The sequence below is a fragment of the Sitophilus oryzae genome, unplaced genomic scaffold (assembly GCF_002938485.1).
Source record: "Sitophilus oryzae breed Bouriz unplaced genomic scaffold, Soryzae_2.0 scaffold_1185_pilon_pilon, whole genome shotgun sequence".
NCBI lineage: Eukaryota > Metazoa > Arthropoda > Insecta > Coleoptera > Curculionidae > Sitophilus > Sitophilus oryzae.
Window position 1 is genome coordinate 44061 of NW_022145821.1, and position 26013 is coordinate 70073.

Sequence of the window (26013 nt, forward strand, 5' to 3'; positions counted from 1 at the left end):
ATTAAACAGTATCCGACTTATAATTTAGTAGCATAAGGACTATTTAATACATCTATGGAATATGAAAACCTACTTTATTAAACTGTAGTATTAATATCTCAATATATGTGTATAACAAGAAAAAAAATATTGTTCAATCAATACAAAATCTCGAAAATTTAGTTCTTAAAAGAACTGTTTGTGCTTAAAAGTGCAATTCTTAAAAAAATACTATGAAAATCGGCAAAAAAAGATATCGCGGCGCAATATGACCAACATGGCGATAATGAAAATAGCTTTAAACTAATTTTAGCAGCTTTAAAAATATCTGTTACAATCATTTGCTCTATAAACTAAAATGAAGGTATCTTAAGTTATACAACAAATTTAAACACTTTTGCTAAAATTTAATTTAGTCGGGTTTATAGGATTTAGTGTTAAATTCGATATGATTGATGACATGCATCGGAAAATGTTTTGCGATTACCGTAGTAGTTCTATGTCCAAAGAACATTAGGACACCCTGCGTATACACACATGGCCAAAATTATTGCACATAACGATATTTTTTATTTTATTTTGGACCTAATATGATTATTTTTTATATTTTTGGACATATTGGCTTACTACACGACTAATTAATATAAAATTAAAAATCTAAGTGCAACTAGGCTGTTATTATAATTTTATTTCATAATGAGTGAAAATCAACAAAAACAAATTTCATTTTAAACAGAAAATATTGAAAACAATTTTAATTATTTCTCACAATAATAGGCTGTATTGCCTCCTCGAGCCTCAATGCAAGCTGTGAGACGACGTGGCATGCTCTCAATTAAGTTGTCCAGAAGATGTTGAGGAATGGCTTCCCATGTTTCGCGCGCAGCTTCCTCACGAAACGCTAAAGTGCGATGGGGAGGAGCATTATCGTCTATGTAAAGAAATCCATCCCCCACTGCCCCTCGAAATGGACGCACAATAGGCTCTAAACATCTCTAAGATATGAGGCACCTGTCATTGTGCCATCAATAAAAATAAGAGGAGTTCGAGCTCCGTGCATTATACCTGCCCATACCATAATGCTTCCCCCTTGAAACGGGACACTTGATGCTCTCCAGACCAAAGTTCGTCGCGAGTCTGACACTAGGCCTATTCTTGTTTCATCACTAAACATGACGAAATTCCAATTAGGTCCATTTGCTCTCATCTCCTCAGCCCATTGTAGTCGAGTAATTTTGTGCTGTAAATTAAGCTTTGGAACACGTAGAGGCCTCTTAAATGTCCTCTGTCATGGAGTCTTCTTGCTATGGTCTTTCTTGAAACATTTACTCCTTCAAGGCGAGCTAACTCATTTCTAATAACAGTACTAGAAAGCAGGGGATTGAGTCGTGCAATTAGGGATATTTGACGGTCTTGCACAGCAGTAGTAACTCTCTTTCTACCTCTTCCAGGCCGGTCTGTAACCTCGTTTGCCTCCCTGAATGTTTTTAATATTCGCGAAACATCGCTTTGGTTAACTCCTACAATTTCAGCTATTGCAACTTGCCGGTAGCCCTGTTGAGACAGTGTAACTTTTCTGACTCTATTAAACTGTAAAATAATGTTTCTAGGCATTTTAAGGCCAAAACAATGGTCAAATTTCTTCTAAAACCCAAGAGACCACAAATCGAAATGTGCAAGGATTTGTAATAATATTGAGACTGAACGATAAACATTGTTTACCATATCCATTTTAACAAAAAAATATTTATTACAGATTATCAAAGTTATGTATAAAAATATTCTTTAAATTATTCCTTTCCGTATATTTTTAAACGATATATGGCAATAATTTTGGCCATGTGTGTAATTTTAAGATCATATACCAGTTTTTTCTTATGCTTAAATGTCACAGACTTCAAACAACAGACTAAAAAATAGATAAATTCATCAATTTAGACTTTGATTTAAAAAACTGATAAAAAGGGGCAGAATGTAAACAATCGTTCATGACACTACATCGTTAACTCTAATTTTTGTCTGTCGTTCCGAATTCTGCAAGTAATTACCTAAATATATTTATGAGATATATTATTAATATTACATCAATTATGCCAAACTTCTACTATCTCCCAATGTATATGCATTAGAAAAGTTCAAGTTAATGGTTGGTGTCTCTTGTGTGTCTTAAAATAGTTTGGTCTACAGGGAACTAAAGCATGCTATTACTGACGAACAATAGGACAAATGACTACGTTTCTAATACCTCGAACTTGGAATCGATAGTCCTCAGTAAAGTTTAAAGCAACACTGTAATTTTCAGAAGAGTTGGAATCTGAGCTTATTTCGAGATGTAGGTCAGTATCTAGCAAGAAAAATTGGAATTTACTATTAAGCATGATAAAAGCATCAAAAATTTTAAAAGTAGTATAATATGTTAGTATTTCGCCTGATATTTGCCATTTCACAGCATAAACAAACAATACTGTATCTTGCATCTTGATGAGAATCTACAGTGTCGGCCAACCAAGATGGTCTGACCATTGTGCATGAGAAACGATTAATAAAAATTGTATAGGCTTGGTGCATTCTCTGCCGGTGCTGCCACCATCCGAGGATACTGTAAACAGCGGACTAATCAAATACACGGGTTAATTAGCGAATCCACAAAAAAATTGTTATATTATTATTCTAAAAGTGCTAGGAAGCATGATTTATTAAAATTTTAATTTATTTTTGATCTTCAGGTCTAACTTGTATTATAATTTATTATTCAAGCTAATAAAGCTTTTTAGATGAATTCAACGTTACCCAAGTAACACAATTATTACTTTCTTCTTTATACATGTTATATAAGGGAGTCGGAGGCAGTTAGATAGTTTTATAAGAGTGTTAGTTTACACTAAATGGGCATTTAAACAATATCTCTTTATAATATAGCTGCAAGAACGTTCTTAAATATAAATAATAAACCTTTTATATATCAGCTTTAATAAAGCTATTTAAAGGTTATAATGGGAGATTATGAGAGCACGCTTGGCGATTAAACTACATAAAGGGTTTATAAAGCACTAACAAACCATTTAAAAATCCAGAATTTTTTTGGTTTTTTATGCGTTATTATAAAGCTATTATAGAGTGATCGGCTGTTTTAGATAAATGCTTTATAATTAGTTTATTATAAATACTCTTTATAAAAGCTTCATTAGGTACCTTTAGTAGATTTATACATACTTTATAATGTACTTTATAATTGCTTGTAAATCAATTAAATTTCCCAAAGAGCTGTTAGAGTGTGTTTATATGCGCTCATAAACCTTAAAATGGCTGAATAAGTTGCGCCTATTTTGGGCATGTAATTACTCCATTAGTTCTGTAAGAACAGTTTCTAGCCGAAATAATAAAACCTCATGCTGAATTAATTTGGTGATATAGCAGTTCTTAAGACTCTTAAAAAATAATTTGTGTTACTTGGGTAGCGAGCATAGTTTTATGCACCGGTTTTGCTAAAGGGGACATAACTGGGGCTATTTCGGCTATAACGAAATTTTTAGGTACATAATTATAATTTTAGAAGTTCATAAAAAAATTAAACACTAGTTGACTAAAAAAAGTATGCATTAATATGGTAAATTATGTTTTATCCTCCCGTAGTATATACCTATTTAATTTTTTGATTATGTAATGGGCACTTTCTTTACTCGCTTGTTTCGTCGAACTGCTTGAATCTATTTTTGCTTTTGATTAAATCGGTGTGAACGGCTGTCAATTACAGGCTTGTTTTCTAACATTTTTTAATTAAAACGAATTATACAATTTCAATATATGTATATTTGTCGTAGATATGAAAAAAAGTAAAATATAAAATGGACAAACGCTTACTTACATTGCAATAAAACTTTTAGTTTTTCAATCCAAACGCAATATTTCTTTTTCACAAATAAAAACATCCGACAACACTAAAATCACTGAAACCTCCGCGGCTGACAACGAAAACTGAAAAATTCTTGCACTTCTTGTTTTGAACCTGCATATCAAAATTAAGCTGTATATCACTATGTTTTTGATTTTAAAATAATATAAAATACGAGATAAAATATAACAGAATTGTCTAATTACTAATTAAAACTTGTGAATTTTAATATTTTAACTACCTCTGACAATAACTAACTTTTTGTTATCAAGATGACATTTTAGACAGCAACTGATATGTCATAATATTTTAATTCTAAATATGTATGTAATATAATTTAAATTAGTATAATGCAACTTTATAATAAGAACAAAAAACATTTACACATTCGCAAAATACAACAAAATCTAATAATATAGTTTGAAAACAATGAAAATTGAATTAAAATTTAAAAAAAGTTAAGCGCGACCCCTTGTGTCAAAATTAGATGATTAATTTTTCGCAATTATTACACCATTTGATGAACGGTGGCGCCTCAGTGTTTATTCGCACGGTTAGTCTTTTACTCCCGTTTATGACCATTAAAGATTAAGTTCTAAAGGGGGATGTTTTGTGGGAATCAGCAACAACGAAGTCCAAAAACCTCGAATTTTTTACCACTTTGACAGAAAACCAATTCTGATTGCTGTCAAATACTGTGTCGCTATAACGGGTACAGTTACATTTGAAAACTATAAATACAATATCTTAGCAGCTTATTAAATATGAGGCTGCGAAATGGCAAATTCAATTGAAATACCCGACAGATATAAAAAAATACCTATATAATGTTCCACGCTTTTGATTTCTGAATAGTTGGTCCCTGGTATGGTTATGTTACAGATGAATCTCGTAGTACCCTCGTCTAAGTAGCTGGAGTTAAAAGGAAGCATTAAACTGATGTTGTAAAAGCCGTATTTGTCTACAGTCTCGTGCCTCGTCGTGACGAATTCTTCGGATAATTCTGACGAATCATTACTAAAAATATACATCAATATTAATATAAATATACATTATTGCCTAATAAAATTCTCGTGTCACAGTTTTTGTTACCATACTCCTCCGAAACGGCTTAACCGATTTTGATGAAATTTTATATATATTTAGTAGGTCTGAGAATAGGTTGTTATCTATTTTTTATCCACTAAGTGATAAGAGTGGCCCACTCCAAATTATTATTTTTATTTTTGGACAACATATTCTTTTTTTATTTTTTTATGATTTGGCATTAAAAAATACATACAACTTACATATCTTATTACACATTTTTAACTTAAAATTTATAAAAAGCCGTCAATATTCCAATTTCAAGAGCATTTTTATTCTCTTTAAATATTACCCAAGTAGCATTTTCACGACTTGCGACCACATGTTTACTAAACACGACGTTGGATTAGGTACAAAAAATAGTTAGCTCCCTACCTTGGGTATTAAAATAAATTTAAACGTTTTTATAACGTTGTGCCGACGTTGGACTAGTACTACAGCAAAGTAGAAGCTTCTGCGACGTCGAATAAACGTTGTCTTCTAACCTTATTTGCTTAAGTGATCTTTAGGTGATTCGGACAACGTAGTTACAACGTTGGACAATAGAGAGTTTTCCGACGTCAGTTTTCAGGACCTAGTCCAACGTTATGCAAACGTCGTCTGTTTTACTAATTCCAACGTTGTTTAGATTTCCTTATTCTTACGTTGGTAGGACGTCGAGTCACAACCTTTTGCAACTGTATTGAACCATAACCTTAAATCTTAAATTTTCACTTCATTGTTCTGTTCAGTCAGACAGTTCAGTGCTGTTTTTGTTTTTATAAAAAAAATTAATTAAAATGGGACATAAGAAAGGTACATATAAAACTAAATTTAAATATACATCGACATATATTACCGATAGTTTATCCACTCCCTCGTTTATTTAGATTATAGAGGGCGGCACAAGAGCTAGACTCTAGGATGACTAAATTAGGCAATCTTGCGACTAGTATACTACCTGTTAAGGCCGAACTGCGACTTTATTAGTCCAGTATGCGACTACTCGAACTACTCCATCTTAATCTCCAAAACAACAAAGTGAAAGCCGCCATGTTGTTAAATAAGAAAATGTTTCGTTCCTAAAATAGCAATTCCTTCTTTTTGAATACATTAACTTGTAATATTTGACCCTAAAAAACACGCGGAAACAATTTTTTCGACTGCGAATAAATTATTCTCATTTTGCTAAAAAAAAATTCAAGAAAATTTTTAAAACTTCTTTAATTTTAAGGCCCATTAGTATTTTTCAAAGTAGAAACAATACATTTATCAATAAAGTTGTTTGCGTTTAACTTTTTTGCCTTGGGTAACGAGTTACAGAGTCGGTTAAAGTGTTTCAATAATTATGATCATAGATAAAAGACTTATACTATTAAATAGATAGGCAACTTATAATACATTTCAATTTTATTATACAAGGGCGCCTCTGGTAGACGGAGGAAGAAATACTAATGGAAGAGAGGGGTGCGGGGAAGGGGGGTTGTTTTAGTTAATTTAAAATAAATTTAGACATACATGTAAGAACACTTTGTGTGCTTTTAATTAGGTCGATCATATTATAAACGATAAATCAACTGAATTAAAAGCATACAAAGTGTTCTTATATGTCGGATATTAATTAAAAAATATATTAAAAATACTAGAAATAGCATATATTAAGTTGTTACAGTTATAATTTAATCTTTGGCGGTTTTCAGCAAATAGCAGGCAGTTTTACATAATTTTCCTCCCTTTGAAGTGAATTGGAAACGGCTAGGTATATAATTTTGGTGTAGGCAAGATTCCCAGTTTGTTTCTGTTTGGGACCTGAAATAATAAAAACAAATTAAATCAGATGTAATCATCTGCTGATCATGCTAATATAAAACGCGCGTCCTTAATTCCTTACATGCACCGTAAAAAAAATTAAATAACTGCTCTGCAAGTAGCATTTATTAGCAGTACTAATTTAAAAAATCTATAACTGTAAGTAGATATGTTTAATTTACTTACCATTGTATCCTTCGGAAACCAGGAGTACAACAATTAAACTCCATGATAAAAAATAATTAAAAGTTATTACAAAACACAAATTGCCACCAAAAAACCACCATTTTTAAAAAACATTGTCTAAAACAGAATACTGGCAAAAAATCTGAAGGAATTTAATTTTACAATAATTCGACAAATCAAAACGAAATCAAACCGTAAAATCACAACAAAAGCGTCTCTAAGTGACAGTTAAAAATCAAATTTTATTATTGTCAGATATTGACATTTGCATTGTTAATATTGACAGTTTTAATATTTTGCGCCTCTGCATCTTGGAGGAAAAACTATTTTTAATGAACTGTCATTTCCATTTAAGTTTCCCAGCCATGATTATGATCTTCAAACATCCTCCACACTTAAATACTTTTGTTTTGTTTTCCTTCACTGCCATCTGACATATGTCTCTAACTAAATCATAACAATAATATTTTTACTATAATTATCCCAATTTCGGATAAAACGCGACTTAGACGCCATATTAGTTTTGTATTTCTGTGAATTAAGACTTTAAACAACGTTGCAGTTTGTAATAAATTAGACTTCTAGCCAACGTCGGTATCCAACGTCGTTTCGGCCCAAAAATTATTCTCCAAACTAGTGCAGACTAGGGTTGGCACGAGGTTGTGCCGACGTTGCGCCCCGACGTTTGGTCGCGTGACACAACGTTGTCCCGACGTCCAAATGCTGCTTGGGTATTATGTACTTAAGAAAATTCGAAAATTTAAAAACCGTTTTTTATTTTTCCGTCGCCGGTATATGACTTTATGACACACTTTGTATACCAAAAATAAAACTTTTGATTAGAGCCGTCTGAAATAAAAAATCTTAATAATTCTAGAAGTTATCGAAATAAAAGTATTTCAAAGAAGTTCAATTCTAGCCACAAAATGTTTTTGAATTCTTGTAAATTTTTACTAACTTTACCCATTTGGTTGATGAATTTCAAAAATCTCTTCTAATTCTTTTTGTAGGATTTCATTCTTCTAGACCACATAGTAAGGAATTTTCATACAACACATTGTTCCGACATAATTTTACTCTCTAAGAGGATGAATTTCCTAAAATCGCTTTGTGTAGCTAATTCACTAATGTCGTTTAAACGAACTTTTGTTCTAATATTTATGTATCTAAAGAAGCTGGCTGTATGAACTGATCTCCAAAATATCTAAAAACTTGATATATAATCTAACTGACAAACCACTGACAATGACAAATAATTTATTTCTGGAGGTATTTTGTGTAGGTGTTTTTCAGGTATGTTGTAATATTTAGTCAATTTACACAAAGAAATAGCCATTCAACAATTTAAAAATACTTCATAACAAATCTAGACATATATACCTTTCATTTAAAAAAAGAATCATCAAGATTGGTAAAGCAGTTTCGGCGGAATGGATGTAACAAAAAAAACATATATAAAAGCTCAAAAGCCCTTTGAGCTTTTATATATGTATGGATTTTATTGCAAATATTATTCCTAATCTTAATTTGAAAACCGCATTTCGCTAGCTACTGTATTTTTGGAGTTACGATTTTTTAAAATTTTTAACCCCCTCCCATACCCCCTTACCAACCCCCCACCCCCACCAAAAACCAATGGCCAGATTCTCGGGTGCCAAATTTGGTTAAAATCGGTTCAGCGGTTTTTGAGTTATCGTGTTACAAACGGCAGACAGACAGACAGACAGACAGACATCATGAAAATATTTTGTATTTAGGTCATTTATGGCCCAAATAACTCATTTTGAGTGAAATTAAAAAAACGTTTTTTTTGCCGATCCTAATAGCCTACCATACCTATTGGTATGGTCGGCTAATAAAAATGTAAATCATATTGCGATCTGGTCAACTTTACAGACAGTGGATTTTTAAGAAACAAAATTTTAATATACTCAACTTTTTAAACACAAAAAAAAACTTGTTATACTCAACTACTACTGAGACATAAAACTATGGCTTTTAACAATAAAAATACTATTATCTGATCAGTTGGTTGCATTATTAGTATTCATAAAAAATCTTCATTCGTCAACGTCAACCAATCTTACTTTTATAATTTTTAAACTAATACCAGTTTTTTCCTATGATGTTTACGCTTTTACCAAGTGCAAATATAAATAAATATTGCCCTACGAATTGGTACTTCCTTCTAAGAACTTAAATATGACAGAAATCTCAAAAAAATGCATTCCCAATTTTAATTAGGAATACATTTTTTACAAACGGCAACAATGTATTTGAGAAAAAATGAAATCTGACAACGCCAATACTCGTGTTAAAGATCCGTGGTCACGGCGGCGTATACCAGCAAGATGAAATAAGCGCTACATTTGAAATACATAATCTGTGTATGTCCTTGTGTTTTGCGCCGTCTGGCGATGCGGAAGAAACTAAATTTGTAGTTTTATAAAATTACTACTGACTATCTAGAATCTGCGTTCTAGTAAGAAACATTAGTTTTGTAACAGAATATAAAAATAGGAACTTTTTTATAGTTATTATTACCACGTACAATTAAAACCCAATTAAGTACTTACTATCCGTCTATATAAAGTTCGAAAACAGGCTTTGGAGAAACATTGAAGGCATTGCACAAAATTGCTTCATCTCCATCAAATTCTCCGTCAATCAAAACCATCTCAAAGGACGTGGCAGGCGCTAAAATAAATAAACAAATACATTAGAGAATAATTACATCTTTCAATTATTAAAATATAATTAATAAGAGCAAAAGTTTGACGTATTTCAACCCGACCTAATAATAATTAGTATAACGGTTGTTACACACGCCCAACTTGGTTGAACCGACGCGAAGTTGGACATGTGTAAACCACTTTCGGCGCGATTCTCACTATAAAGTACCGCCACCGTAACGTAGTGGCTGGTATATATTCTTAAATTGCCAATGAACATATTCACACTACCTGTAACAAATAATAATTACCCGTGACGTCGTGGTAATGCACAACTCTCATTTAATTCATGTTTTCCGTCGAGACGGCAGCTCGACGTGACGGTGACGGTATGTTATAGTGATTATACAACTCTATGTATATTTTTCCTCTATAGAAGGATGTGATTAATAAGCGATGATCATTTAAGTGATTATCGTTTGATGGCCATATTGTAATTGTCATTTTTTGAAATATTAATTCAGAAGTCATTTCTGTCAGTTCCACAAAATATCCCGTCAATTCTTATTATAAAATGGCAAAATAAAGATAAGGATATATACCGGGTGTTGCATCGCCGAGCGGGACATAGGAAATACCATGTAAATTTTAATGGGGTCAATTATTGGCTTCCCTAATTATTTTAGAGAATAATTCTATTTAGGTTTATTGAAGAGCACTAAAACCCACATTCAAAAGAATAACTTTAGATATTTTTTATTAGCCCGTTTACGAGTTATCGCCGATTTCTTTTTAAATATTTCTCCTTTCTTATGGCCCTGTATTTACTTATGAGCACCATTCAAGGTAAAAGATAACTGTCAAATGAAGTTGTCATTTCAGAAATTTATCTATTTAGTGCTTTATTATTATTAATAATAAAAAATCGGTAAAAAAACTTTTAAGTTAAACGGTTTTATCTTATGTGCACTGAAAACTATGAAATAATAATAACAATTATATATTAGGTATTTTGAACTTCTAGTTCAGAAATATTTTAGTACTAGGCAGAATAGCTTTTAGGCATATTAGACTAAAATAAAAACGTGGGGCCCCTCTAAAATCCTACCTATGGCAAAGCATATCTTTATACTTTGGTAGATCATGAGCTCGGCGTTCGCTGGTGAAGCCGCCACGGCTGGTTATTGATTGTCAAAATCTCCAGTTACGATTATAGTAAGTCGATGCAATCCACACTTAGTATAGAAGAAAGTATTACAGCAATAGTTAATGGGCCCCACGTTTTTATTTTAGTCTAATATGCCTAAAAGCTATTCTGCCTAGTACTAAAATATTTCTGAACTAGAAGTTCAAAATACCTAATTGTTATTATTATTTTCTAGTTTTCAGTGTAAGATAAAACCGTTTAACTTAAAAGTTTTTTACCGATTTTTATTTTTTTGTTTTTTTTTATTTATTGTTTCCATGTTGTTCCCACGAGTAATGGACATTTTAACGATCGACCCCCCCCCCAGAGATTCAGTAGAGGGGCAAGGCTATAATATACAACAAGAGGCGCCCAATCTTGAAGGGAAAACGCTTGCGACATTACATTTTTAGCCACCCTAATGCCATACAGTCCTCAGCACGTTTTAACCTATTACCTTAACTTGGGTGGTAAAGCTACCGCTAACTACGTAGGTACATCTAATCACCTATTTTTTTATCTGTCCTTCTAACGTCACACAATCTTGGACACAACTGTTCTGGACACGACTACTCATGCCCTCACCTAATACGCCATTTTGTAACGACGTCCATCTTGGATTTTAAATTTTGTCATAATCACAGTATTCTACTAGTGTAGCCCTTTCATTTGATACCCATATTGAGGGGGTTGTGGAAAAATATAAAATCCGCCATTTTGTACCGGCGGCCATCTTAGATTTACAATGTTATTGATATTACTATATTGTATTGTCATCGGAACTAAAGGTGTGTACCAAATTTCAGATCAATCTGACAACAGGAAGGTACTTAAATTTCAATTTCTAATTTTGACCCAAATAAACAAATAACGTACGGGTCGAGCTAAATAAAACCGTTTAAAAACTCATACCTACATCGAAAATATTAGCCATGAATTACACTACCGAAGAAAAACTATTGATGATTAAATAGTATTATCAAGGAAATAGTTATCAAAAGGTGTCGGACATGTTTGCTGCTCCGTATCCGAATAGACCGAAAACTGGAAAATCTACAATCGCAAGGAATATCCAGAGATTTGAGACCAAAGGTACCCAATAAATAACTGCAGATGTAAAGCAAGGCAGGAACAAAGAGAAGATGCAAGAAATGATACTGACTTGGAAGTTTTATTGTGCGTGGAAGAGAACGATGGAAAGATCAGCACAAGGAAACTTGAGGATGAAATAGGAATAGAACACACTACAGCGTTTCGAATTTTGAAACGACATAAATACTATTCCTTCAAATATGAAAAGCACCAAGATCTACGAGATGGGGACGAAATACGGCGGCAGGCGTTTTGTTTTGATATGATGGAAAGAGCAAACGCGGATAGGGAATTTTTAAAAAACATATGTTTCACTGACGAATGCACGTTTACCTTAAATAATAAACCCAATGTTCAAAATTATCGATATTGGAATAAAGAAAACCAACACAGGTTTGTCGAAACAAGGACGCAATATCCACAGAAAGTAAATGTTTGGGCAGGGATATTCGGACACAATATTATCGGGCCATTATTAATTTCTTACGCGAAATTTAAATGCAGAATATTATTTGGAACTACTCGAAAATCATATTTTACCTGCTTTACATGATGCCGCTAGGGAAAATCAGGAAGTTTGGTACCAAATGGATTGATGTCCGGCACATAGTACCCTGGCTGTTCGGGAATATTTAGACAATAGTTTTAACGGAAACGTTATTGGCCTAAATCATACAGTAAATTGGCCAGCAAGGTCTCCTGATATTTCACCAAATGATTTCTTTCTCTGGGGCCAATTAAAAAACAGGATATACAAGGATAAAAAATACCCAAATCTAGATGAGTTAAAAAATGCTATTTCTGCCGAATGCAATAGAATTTCAGTTTACCAACTAGCGAATGTAAGAAGAGAATTTTATGATCGCCTGGGTTATTGTCTAGCAGTCGATGGAGGAATATTTGAACATCTTTTTAAATCCTAAAGTTCTAACAATTTAATAGTACCTAAATTAATAAGTTATTGAATATTGTAATAATACTATAATTAACCTTGTAATTGATTACTTTATTTTACTTTAATTCATATTAATTTGTATTTATAAATACATCTTTAAGATTTCCGATGTAGGAATGAGTTTTCAATAATAATAAAGCACTAAATAGGTAAATTTCTGAAATGACAACTTCATTTGACAGTTATCTTTTACCTTGACTGGTGCTCATACAGGGCCATAAGAAAGGGGAAATATTTAAAAATAAATCGGCGATAACTCGTAAACGAGCTAATCAAAAATATCTAAAGTTATTCTTTTGAATGTGGGTTTTAGTGCTCTTCAATAAACCTAACTAGAATTGTTCTCTAAAATAATTAGGGAAGCCAATAATTGACCCCATTAAAATTTACATGGGATTTCCTATGTCCCGTCCGACGATGCAACACCCGGTATGTACTTTATTTCGTTGTATAATCTTTTGAATACAACTCTATGTTTCGGTAACGTATTTCGTGTCAGGTAAAAGTATTATTCGGTAATCCCGAAACATCTTGTGGTATTACATTCGAGAATCGCGCCTTAGAAATCAAAAACTTTTAGGATCGAGGCATGAAAAATTGACCTAGTAAATCTAACTAAAAATAAATTTAACCTTGAGAAAGCTCCGAAATGTTTATTAACATCGCACGCTCAGAATAAATACAAACAAGCCGAATTGGTCGATGCAGCGGTGCTCGCTTAAATTGTCCTTTGGTAATTAAGATGGTAGAAAAGCCGAGAGAGTCCGTAATTATTAAACAATTAACGCAACAACTGTTAAAGCCGGCACAGCAAAACCGTATTGTGCCGAGCCAGTCGAGGGTAACAGAACGGCACGAGGCAAAGCATCTGATAAGACGTCTTTTCAGTCCGTTCAGAGTACAGGATGATCGTTTTTAGATAGCCGGTTCCAATTCACGAAGAAGTGCGAAATATTTTATATATTTGTTTCGCAGAAATACGACAAGTAAACAATTTTGTCTCTAAGTTAAAACACCTAGAGAAAATACTTCGAACTTTCAAAAGTCTTTAAATTCACAAATATATTTTCTTTCCAAATGTTAAGAGTCCATTTTACTAATCCAAAAAAGTAGCAAAATAAGCGATCGGCATTTAACGTTTTATGTAAAACTGGCTAGGTATTTTTACAGAAATACAGAAGAAAATTAAAGATAAAGGATTATACTATGTCCGTATTGTAGCACATTTTTAGAGAACTTTATTTTTAAGATTTTGATGGTCAAACATCAACAAAATATTCCTTATGTTTGGACTAAATTTTCTCGAAAATAAAGACAAAATTTAAATTTCCGTTACAATACGGAAATAGATTGAAGTTTTGTGATTACAATGATATAAAATTTATATGGTTTTGTAACAAATTGTTCGCTATTTTATGGCAAATGCTGAAGCTGAGCGAGAATATCATTAACGATTGGAAGGATGACCTCATAATTAAAATCCAAAAAAAAAAGGCGGCAGAATACCCTCAGAATGTCAAAACTGGAGAGGCACTACATTATTGAACAATATAAATAAAATCCTTGCACGGATTTCTTAAAAGGTTATCAAAATATGGCATCCCAGTCTTTTGTAAATAAAGAGAGAAATAAATAAATAAAACATATTGAACGGTATTTTCGTCCAGAACAAACAAGATTTAGGGAATTTTTTAATTCCGCGAATCAGGGAGGCCATCATATGGGTCTATTGATTCCAATTCATTGATTTGAGAAATAATAATTTAATAAAATTCTAATATTTTTAAGTTATGAAGTTGTGAGGGAGAAGAATGCTGAAAGAATATTTCACGTAAATTAGCTAAAGGAATATCTAAAAGTTCCGGTACGATAGCTTCCAAGATTTACAAATAGCGCTAGAGAGTTAAGTTTCCCTAATAGATAAAGAATTTATTAACGGCTTCCAAAATAAAACAAGAGAGATAGCAATATACTTTTAATAATTCTTTAGTTTCTTTTATGTCAATCATGCCAATTGCCATTGTCAAGCCTGCTTATAAATAAGACCTTTTAATAAAAACTTTTAAATATTGCAGTTGTAACGTTTTTAGTTCGTTACATGTCTTTTTTATATATAATATATGATGTCTGGCCTATCATCACCGGATTCCGTATCGTTCAGGCCTGATAATTTATTTGGCACGCTTGGCGTAATTTTTACGTTCCCTAGTCGCCAACCCTGCTATCGTTTCACTGTTCTGTGGAGGCGCGCGCTGTCAAGATCTATGTTATATGTCAAGGCGCCTCTCTGCGTTTTAACCCCACTTTGTTTTTGGCCGGTACGTTCTCTAGTCCACAACCCTGTTATCGTTTGACACAACCCTGTTATCGCTCTGTGGAGGCGCTGTCAACATCGCTTCTGTCAACTCTCTGTGCTGTGGACTCACTTTGGCTTTTAGCGCTCTGTAGCCTAACCTAATTATCCCGGCTTTTAGAAATGGTGATTATTTAAATCTCGCTGTATAATCTGAATCAGCTGCTATTTCAAAGCAACAGGGTAGAGTTTTGGATTGACCCAACTTAACTCGTATTTGTATTTTGCTGGCACATTGGTGTTCTTTTGATTTTGTCCTCCAGAATGTTACATGGAAGAAAGGACAGTTTCTTTGTTTATTATTGAGCCCTCGGAAGTATTTCGAGGGTCTTATGGACGGACTGTGTCCAAGGTATGGACAGGTGTCCCATATATAGTATTGTTCAAGGTACAGGTAGTGTTCCCCTGTACCGTTATCTTATGGACGGACTGTGTCCAAGGTTATGATCCAAGGTTATGGTCCAAGTTACGGACATTATCCAAGGTCCTAGTAGTGTTCCAAGGTACGGGTAGTGTCCCCATATTGCCACAGTATGGATACAGCGTAAGCCCCATGCTGTTTCGCTCCCATTTCTAAGCCTAGTCAGTAGCTACGGCTGTATTGATTCATGGTGTCCTCATTCTGGCCTCTTTTGTTGTATTGGCCAACAGGATCGCCGACAGACAGTACAGATATATGAGCCCACCTCACGCTGCTACTCTTCGAAACAGGATTGCCTCGAGAACAGCTAAGTGTAGATTTAGGTTCAGATTTTCAGTCGATTTTCAGTCTTAACTTAATAACGTACATTTTAAATAATATCGAATAGACTATATTTAGTGGTTAGATTATTAGGAACATTTATGTCGATTTAGTAGTTACAATATGATTTAGATCTTAGGTTTCATTACATTACGCCTTGTAATAGTATTTAACCACTATAATAATTATTAAAATTCTACAATGCTATTTACCATCAGAATTCATCATGAATAAATATAGCCATTAGTTTTAAGTAATATACAACTGTGTTTTCTTTCTCTGTACATGCCTGGCGCCCAATATCTATTTTTTTTTGTTTATTGTTATTAATTAGTTTTCTTTCCAGTGAAATACCTTATCCACGGCTGCTCTTCGATGAAAAGCTGCCGTTCGCAGTGGTAATGTTTTATAAAAAAACGCTACAAGTAAATAGTGAAAATAAATATAGTGATATATATTTTTGAGAAGCTTATGGCAAGCTTTTGAGAAGCTTATGGCAAGCTTTTGAGAAGCTTATGGCAAGCTTTTGAGAAGCTTATGGCAAGCCAGATCATATATTTATAAATATACAGGGTGTTCCATTTAAGAAAACATAACTTTAGTTCATATTTTTAAAAATAGTATTTTCGTAAAATAAAAGACTAGATAGATTCTCTGTAATAAGCAATGATAATTGACAGGGAGCTATATGGAGGGTTCGGTCTTAAAGTTGCTAGACCTTTTGAAAAGGATAGGAGCGAAGAATGTAACCTAAGGATCAGAAGAGGACCACAGTAGATCTGAAAAGATCGCAGTGGATCAGGCCGATAGCCACCTCGAAGAATCTAATCCAATATAATCTAGTTTTAATTTAGAATCAACGAAAATAACCTTAAAATTTAAAAAACGCCAAACATGATAATTACTTACAGTAAACTATCAACTGCTTTGTCAGGGTAGCATCCGAGTCATCTCCGCTAACTTTACATGTGTAGTTCCCCGATATCGCAGGACTGACTTCCGTAAATTTCAGCGCCCTGAACATCGTGTTGGGATTATCCGTAACCTTATAGGTCGCGTCGATGATGTCCTTCAAGTCTCCCATGGCATTTGCTTTCTTGTAATCGGTGATCCATTGGTATATTTGTTCCTCCTCCCCGTTGATGAACCATTTGACGACTATGTTTTCCTCTTGTTCGGCCTGGAAATCGCAATCGAGAACTAGTTCGTCGACAGAGCCGTCTTCCACGTATTCCGGACCGACGATTTCTTTAATTGTTAGAGCTGCCTTGACTAAAAATGAAAAACAAGGTCTTGAATAATTATACGACAAAATTCATATTTTTATACGAAATAAAATCTCTAAAATGGATAATTAACCATTTTTTTATATTAAAAACCCATTAGATTTTATTTTAGCTTTATTGGCAGATTTTTTTAGTTTAGAATATACTCATACACTCACCGGCACGAAAAACTGACACCTTAAAATTTTGATGTATTTTAAAGTTTAATATATTTTGTTCTAGGTGGACCAATTTTGATGATCTTTTAAGCAATTTGTAACTAAATTATTTGACCTTTTAGTATTCCACAGGGTGTTTCAAACTTTCACCAAAATATCAACATTTTGTTTTCCCTGGTATAATTAACAGTTGACAACTTTCATTTTTAAACAAAACAAACAAAACAAACAACGCTTTATTGTTCAAAAAGCCAAAACAGCTTCATCGACAAAGCACTCACAAACAACAAAATCACAAAAAAATAAAAACAACAAAAAATACACAATACAAATAATACAATTCAAAAAAATTTAAGTCTTTAAAATTACAAAAAGAATATACATGGACAATTTTAGAACAGTACGCAGTAAATAGATATAATTTTAAAGTTATAGAATATTAAATACTTTACTTACTTTAATTTAGAAAGAGATACTAAAAAGTCAAATAATTTAGCTACAAATTGTTATTATTAGCTACAATATAGTTTAAAATGCATGAAAATTTTAAAGTTCTCGTTTTTCATTCCGATGAGTGTATATTAGTAAAAATTGCGTTTTTAAAAAACTATACAACATCATCGAAAAAAAACTTCGTCGACGATGGCTATGAAATGAAGATCGCTGTCATTTTATATATAAAAAATATATGGGGACTGTCATCGATCGTTATTTCCAAGCCAAGTGGGCGCCATTTTTTTTTCGATCATACGGTTCATTACAAATGTTGTCTATCATTTTAATACCAAGAAAAAAAATTCTGTCACTTTTCTCGAAAAAAATAATTAAAAATTAAGTAAATAATCAAGTAATTATTTTTTTATAATAACTCTGATTTTATTACAGATATCTTTATGAAACTTGATATACCTCTTCTATGCAACTCAATACCTTTTTTGGTGTACAAAGGATTTTATTTATTTTAACCAGTGCCGTCCATACGGGTTTTATATTGAATATTTTTAGAGAAAAAAATGGTACGCCACTGACTTAAAATAAAAATTATTTTAAGACTCTTAAAATAAAAATTATTTTAAAAATCTCCATTCATTTCTAAACATTTTTTATCTCTTGATTTTTTTCGTCGGACTAATAATACATATACTCTGTTTTTTTTTCTCAGGTAAGATTTCGACAGAAGATGACAGAAGAAAAGCAGATGACGTCCCGACGACGTCCCATACCAATCTATTTATTTTACTAAAAAAAGTTTCTAATAATTTTTAAGTTAACTATGGATGGGTTTAAATATAAATCCGTCATGCGTCGTCTCTTGCTATGGTCTCTTGTTGTTTTTAACCAGTTTTACTGGTTTATTTCAAAAATGACAGATCGTGTTTCAGTTTTATTGGTTTGACGGAACGATGAACGACAAACGCACGTCGGCGCCGATGCGTATGAACTCGCCTTTAGATTTTTGACGCTTGTCAAAGTCTTGCCAAATTGTAGGTTATAATTTTGTGTCAACTTTTGTGAAATACCCTGCGTTTTGGAAGATGATGCATTTTGATTCGTGTTATTACGAGTGTTTTGTGTCTTTTGAAGTCAAGTTGAGGAAAAATCGAGTGAAAATTAACTGTAGACCCAGAGCACAGTTTATGGTTAATACTCGCTGCCCAGGCAGAAAGTCTTATACACTTATAAAGTTACCATCAATAAAGTTCGTATACCATCTCGTCCTAGATAAGTGCATCTCAAATATGGTAGAAGGACCATACTAAAGACATACTAAAAACTGGAGTAGCTATAAAATATCGACATCACACGATAGGTAAATAATGGATTTTAGTACTGCAGAAAAATAATGTCAAAAGGTACTGGTTAAAAAAAAATAAGATTAAAGTTAATTAATCAACCTGTAAGGTATAAAATTTGGTAAGTATTATTATTAATAAAATAGTTTGTTTTATTTGTGTTGTTTTATTTATTCCTGTGTAATATTATTAATTTGTATTTGTACATAAGTTATATTGATAAATATAATCATAAATGCGGGAAGTTTCATAAAGCTTAAAAGTAAGAAATAGTTTTTTTTTTATATTTTTTTTGGTATGTGGTGTCTTGTTCTTGTTTGTTTTGTATTAACACATACCGTTTTTTATTAAATAAAATAACCCGATTAATTTTTTTCCAGTTTTATACAGTTTTTTTAAATACAACAGTATAAATTTATGAAGGGCATAGTTAGGAAACCATAAGTCCGGGAACAAAAAAGTATAGAATCATTTTTATAGAGAGCTTTGTCAGTTTTATTTTTATATATAGAGCGTTTTTTGGTAGATGTCATAGTTTCCGAGATATAAGCAAAAAAGAGTGAAACAATTGACATTTAACTGCTCCCCACTCCTCGAGCCCATCGTCTATCTTCGGGGACTTTTGACACATATCAGCCCAAGTGTAGAGGAATCGTTCAAAACATTTTCAAAACCATGGAAATTGTTTCCACCGATAGGCCTTTTTTTAACTAATTTGACTGGGGTATCATATTATTCCAATTTTTTCTTTCACCATAAAATTGTTCAGAATAAATTTTAAGTATCGTCAGTCAACTTTATATGTATATCCCCCACATTGTAATAAATCTGGCTCATAATTAACTGCCGACCAGATGGCCGGCCTACCTCACACACAAAAACATATTTTTAGCGCACCGTTTCGTGAAAAAAAATCGCACACTAGCGGCTGACCTCCCGCTTGTAGTACTATCCAAATATCGGCGAGATCCTGATAAAAATAAGCCATGATCGCACCGTGTAACACTTGGATATCTTCCATCTAATAAAAGTTGTTGATAGGTGTCCAAAATTGTGTCATATATTTAATCAGCGTGAAACTTATTTCTCTAGTACACAGTTAGTAGTCAAAATAATGGTGGGCATCCAAAAACAAAAAATAAAAGTTAATACCAATATTATCCAGAGACTATTTTGATCTTTATTTTTTATTTTTTTATAAAGTATCTAGAACTTGTTTAGATTCACACAAATGTCACATATAAAGTCCTTATCATAAGAGATTTTTTTTAATGGATTAAGGTAAAATTTGTCTTTCCGTTAACACTTCCTTTTAGCTGGATTAGAAATGACATAATAAAATGAAACTGGTTGCTCTTGGCTATCTGTCAAATTTAACATTTAAGGAAATATAGATTTATTGTGTTTTATATATACAGGGTGAGTCTTAAATATGTGCAAATATTTTCAGGGCTGGTAGATCTCGGTAAAAGCTACATATTTTCTATTTACCGTTTTTCAAATAAGTAGAAAATAACCGAGATATTCAATTTCAAAAATTTTAAAAAATGATTTAATTTAAAAAAATGAGACCGGCCGATTTGCATCCCTTTTACTGCCGTAACTATAGAGTTAAGCCGTAACCATAGTAATATCAGAGATCAATTTTACAATTCTAAGTTACTTAGGTAAAATATTTTTTCGCCCCCCCCTTGTCAGAAGCAAAAAAAATAAAAGCATAAAGAAAAAAACTGAGTTTTATTAAATTGCCTAAATTTTCGAAAAAACTAAACGAAACGAAAAAACGAAAAAATCCTGAAATCCTGAAAAAATCCCTGAAAATATTTGCACTTCACTCACCCTATACCTCTAACTACTCAAGTATCATTTTTGTTAACTTTTTCATACAGGCTTTTTTTAAGAAATGAACACCCTGCAAAGTTATACACCTTGTTTACAAGGATATACTTCCTTGTGCACGCCTCCCTTGTGCACACTCTGTGGGGGTAGGGAAAATGTTTTTTTTTCAACAAATTTGTTTTCAAAACATATCAATTTTTTTCAACAAAAAAAAAGATAAAAAATCATTTAAGGAATTGACTTACTATAATAATAAATTTTTACATTCACTTTTAAAATATTTTCTAATTAGATTAAAGATATAAGTTTTTTTATGCATTTGTTAGACATAAAAGGTGATATAAAAGCCTTAATAATATAGATCCATTCATTTGTACAGGGTGGACCATTTTGGTTGTTTATGTAGGGTATCTAGAAAACGGAGAGAATTATTCAAATTTTAATACTGCAGTCTCAGGTTCTTTTTTTGAAAAAATCACAATGGTCCAAAGGATCGTGGCTATCTCGATCGGTTTCGACGCTACAGGGGGATCAAATTTTGTACTTTTTGAAGATGTTGGCAGATGTAGACAGAGTTGGCACCGTCTCTGCACGCCGCTGCTAACAGTATTTCGAATGTGTATGTTGGTTACGCTTTGCAAAGCCACAACAAAACTATCTTGTAACTCTTCTAATGGTCTATTTGCATTTCGATAAATTTCGTTTTTCCGAAAGCGCTAGTTAAAGAAGTCCAAGGCCCTAGTTAAAGAAGTCCATCCCTCATATCATACGTTAAATCCAAATCGTCCTTGTGCTACTTTGTTTACTTGTTGATTGGGATTTTGATCTGTCCAAATATGATTATTATGCCGGTTGAAATACCATCACTTGAAATTCTTGACTCATCGCTCCAGATAATCTGATCAAACCACAATGCATTTTCTTCTAACATTCCCAAATACCAATTACAAAACTCGATTCTGCTTTTTGTGTCTCCAGGATGTAGAAGCTGGGTTTTTCTTGCTCTATAGCATTTATATTTTTTATTTTTATTTAAAATCTTCAGTGTTTTTGTATGACAAACTCCGCTATCATTTTCAATAGCCCTACTTGATGTTGTTGGATCTAGTGTTACGGCTCCGAAGACATTAATATATTGATTTTCTTCATCTTCTTTCTGATAATTTTTCGGACGCCGTTTTTGAAAAGATCCAAAACTGATTAAACTAACTAATCTTCTAACTTTATAAATGGCTGGGTTTGGATGCTCGCGCTCAGGATACTGCTCAAAATATAAATCAGCTGCCCATTTGCTGTTGTTTGTTAGACTCAATATAACATTCTAACATATTATATTTCTCAAAATTTTCAAATTTACTCCTTTTTTATTATTTAAAGTACACACACTTCAATCTGTTGAATTGAAATGTCACGCATAGATAAAAGAAACAAGTTTAGATTGGAAAGTACCCATAAGGACAATGTAAACACTATTTGGCGCTATTCTTGCAACGGTCGCGACCCAAAACTTTTGAAAATTTCGGAGCGGTTCGGCTTTTTCCGGAATTATATCGCCAAATATTGTTTATTCAAATTTATTATTATTTTCGTTTAATTTTATAAATAAAATACAGTGTGTTGCATACAAGAAACTTTATTTTATATCAGGACGCATATATGAAATACCTATGAAACATTGGAAACCGACGTTATGCCACGATCCACGATGTTTTTTGCAGTTCACAGTTCACAGCACAGCTTTTTAAGTTTTTAATGCCACTTTTTCACAATTATCACCGGTTGGAGTAAATAAAACTTGAATTAAACTCACAAGATAGCAATAACTACTTTGAAAATGGACGTTATAAACACTTTTCGGAATTTCTTTAATGAGAGCGGTTTAGATTTTGAAAGATTATTATGATTTTTGAAGATTCTGACTTTGACAAGAGAAAATTATTTCTGTTTTTGTTTGCCGTTGTTCTTAGCGACCGCTATAGCAGCGCCAGATCGCGTATAACGGTCGCGACCCAAAATAATTTCGCGACCCAAAATTTTTACGGGCTTTCCAATCTAAACTTGTTGCATTTATCTATGATGTCACGTATCCAAAACGCATCCATGAAAGGTATGTTCCGATCACCATGAGAACCGTTTACTTTATTACTCGGCGCGGCCTACTACTAACTGAATATTTTAAGAAAAATTTGAAATATTGAAGTTAATATAGTCTATAAAATGAATAACTTTGAATTTTGACCGTTATTTTTTACCAACATGGCAAATATCAAATCCCTCTGTCCAAAAAGTTACTGATATTCTTTAAAATGAGTGCCTGAACGAATCAGATAGGTAACTCTTTTTACTTTCATGAAATAGAAAAGGAAAATAATAAAACCAGTGACAGTTCTTCCTCTTCTTGCAAAAATCGACGCGAAATGTCATAATTGACAAAAGTAAAATGTCATCAGTTTTTGACATTTCTAAATATCAGCCCAATGCCGTCTCTAATAGAACAGCCTCGGAGCGAGATTTATGACGTCACGCTAGTTAGATACCACGGATTAATAAATATGTTGTAGAATCCATTGAAAACATAATTATTCCTCGTATTTTTGGTTTGTATTTTAAAAATGATATAGTTTACATGAAATATACATAATATACAGTTAATAAATACAATATATATATATATATATATATATATATATATATATATATATATATATATATATATATATATATATATATATATATATATATACCTATTTATAGTAATAAATGCTTTGGCAAATAAACTATGAACCATACAAATGCAGCAAATGTTTTACAATATACAAATAATGAATAGGTACATAAGATAAACGGTAAAATGTAAAATATATTTTAAATTTTGGGATTTAAAAATCGATCTAATTTAACAAAAAACATTCAATATCTACTAATAGTGATATATTATTATTTGCATTTACAAAATTTATATGTATATTTTGAAAGCATCAATGTTTGAAAAATTTATATTTGCAAATAATACAATATCATAGAAAAAAAGTCGTCAGCGATGGCTATGAACAGCGTCGCTGTCATTTTATATGTAAAATTATTCTAAAATTTTTGATTTTCTTGGGATTTAGGTTCGGGAAAAACGCTGATTAAGTTTTCATTATTTTTTTTTGGTTTAAAAAAAAACGTTATAGCTAACGTTTATAGCCTTCATCAGTGTTGTGTCATGAAAAAAATAGTGTCGAATATAATCCATAAAATTACATATACGAGGAATAATTATGTTTTCCATGTATTCTATAACATATTTATTAATCCGTAGTATCCAACTAGCGTGACGTCATAAAATTCGCTCCGTGGCTGTTCTATTAGAGACGGCATTGCATCAGCATGGCCGCAAGTTGCTAACTTAATAAAATTAACACTAGGAAAGCCCGCGGGAACTGTCAAATTCAAAGTTAATCGTTTCACAGACTATAGTGAAAGTAAATATACAGTGTTGTATATTTTCGAGAAGCCCATGCCAAGCTGAATTAGGAAATTTAAAAAATACATTTAAAAAACATAGGTATAGTTAATATCTAAAAAAATATTTTTTTCGAAAAAAATCTGACTACGCCACTTCATTCTACACAGAAAAGTGCCTTTAGAATGTATAATCCATTTTTCCGTGGTTGCTGAAATAAACAAACTATTGAACATCTTCAAAAGTACAAAATTTGGGAATCCCCCTGTAGCTTCGAAACCGATCAAGATAGCCCACGATCCGTTTGCGCCATTGTGATTTTTTCAAAAAAAAGAACCCGAGACTACAGATTCAAAATTTGAATACTTCTCACGGTTTCCTAGATACCCTATAGAAACAACCAAAATGGTCCACCCTGTACATGTACATACCGCAAATAAGCTAATATTTTAATTTCCCTATACAATAATTATTAGAAATGTATGTTGCATTCTCTTTAGTGATTTATAATTTCCATTTACAAATAACGCGCGTAATCATCACTGTATACTTAAAGATATGCCAAACTTTATAACGAAATAAAATTGCCTTAATAAAATGGTATCAGTTAATAATTTTACTATAAAACTACAGTAGTAACTTCAGCCAAATGCAGCTTACTAATCGGAAAATAGGTAAACAATTCCATGTAACTCTAGTATCATAATTAAGCGCATTTATCATCACTTTTATAGTTTCTCGCTACCAAAGTTGAATATCGCTACTTAATTTTTCGCTGTTGATACATATTACTCGTTTAACAGCATACTTCTATCGTTTTGATTTTAATTGTGATATGTGATATTCTTGGACAACAAACAAGTATGTTGTCTGGTCTTAAATGTATGTTTACTGTTCAGTCTGTATTTCGAAACCTTCATACATAAGTTAAAACTGTAATCGATCATATTATGTTATTACTTCAGTTTATTTATACACCCCTAAAAAATAAAAATGTTTCAATATGATTTCTTTACAATCTTAAAAGGGTATAGTCTATTTAATATATCTTTTACTATGCTCTCTGGAACAGCATGCGGCCCGTCTAGCTGCCGATACCCGTTGCGTTCACTACTGCGCATCGGAAAAAGATACTATATTTTTTATTAATTTAGTCCTATAAATTCTAGTATTGAATATAAATCGAACATGTCTCCATAGCGCAGTGCGTAGAGTTTCCGACGACGAACCGATGATTCAGAGTTCGAATCCGGGTCAGGCCAAAGACTTTTTTATTTTAGTTTCGTTTATATTCCGATAGTAAAGTATTAAATAATTCTGGTAATTTAAAAAAACAAATATTTAATACTTTACTATCAGAATATAAACGAAAATAAAATAAAAAAGTCTTTGCCCTGACCCGGATTCGAACTCAATCATCGGTTCGTGGTCGGAAACTCTACGCACTTCGCTATGGAGACATGTTCGATTTATATTCAATACTAGAATTTAAAGGACTAGTAAAAATATAGAATCTTCTTTCAATGCGCAGTAGAGAACGCAACGTTTACCGGCAGCC

At 32.3% G+C, this 26013-nt stretch overlaps 1 protein-coding gene across 2 annotated transcripts in view; it reads right to left on the reverse strand.

Moving 5' to 3' along the window:
• The window catches only part of LOC115891569, a 57884-nt gene that overhangs the window by 7472 nt on the left and 24399 nt on the right, over positions 1–26013 (reverse strand). The window contains exons 2-5 of one of the 2 annotated variants that reach the window (XM_030912064.1): positions 16841–17203; positions 9508–9628; positions 4692–4888; positions 2225–2323 (exon numbers count right to left, since the gene is read on the reverse strand). In XM_030912064.1, coding sequence (XP_030767924.1) covers positions 2225–2323; positions 4692–4888; positions 9508–9628; positions 16841–17203 — 780 coding nt within the window. The remainder of the gene's footprint in view (positions 1–2224; positions 2324–4691; positions 4889–9507; positions 9629–16840; positions 17204–26013) is intronic. The other variant, XM_030912065.1, reaches the window with a different exon arrangement.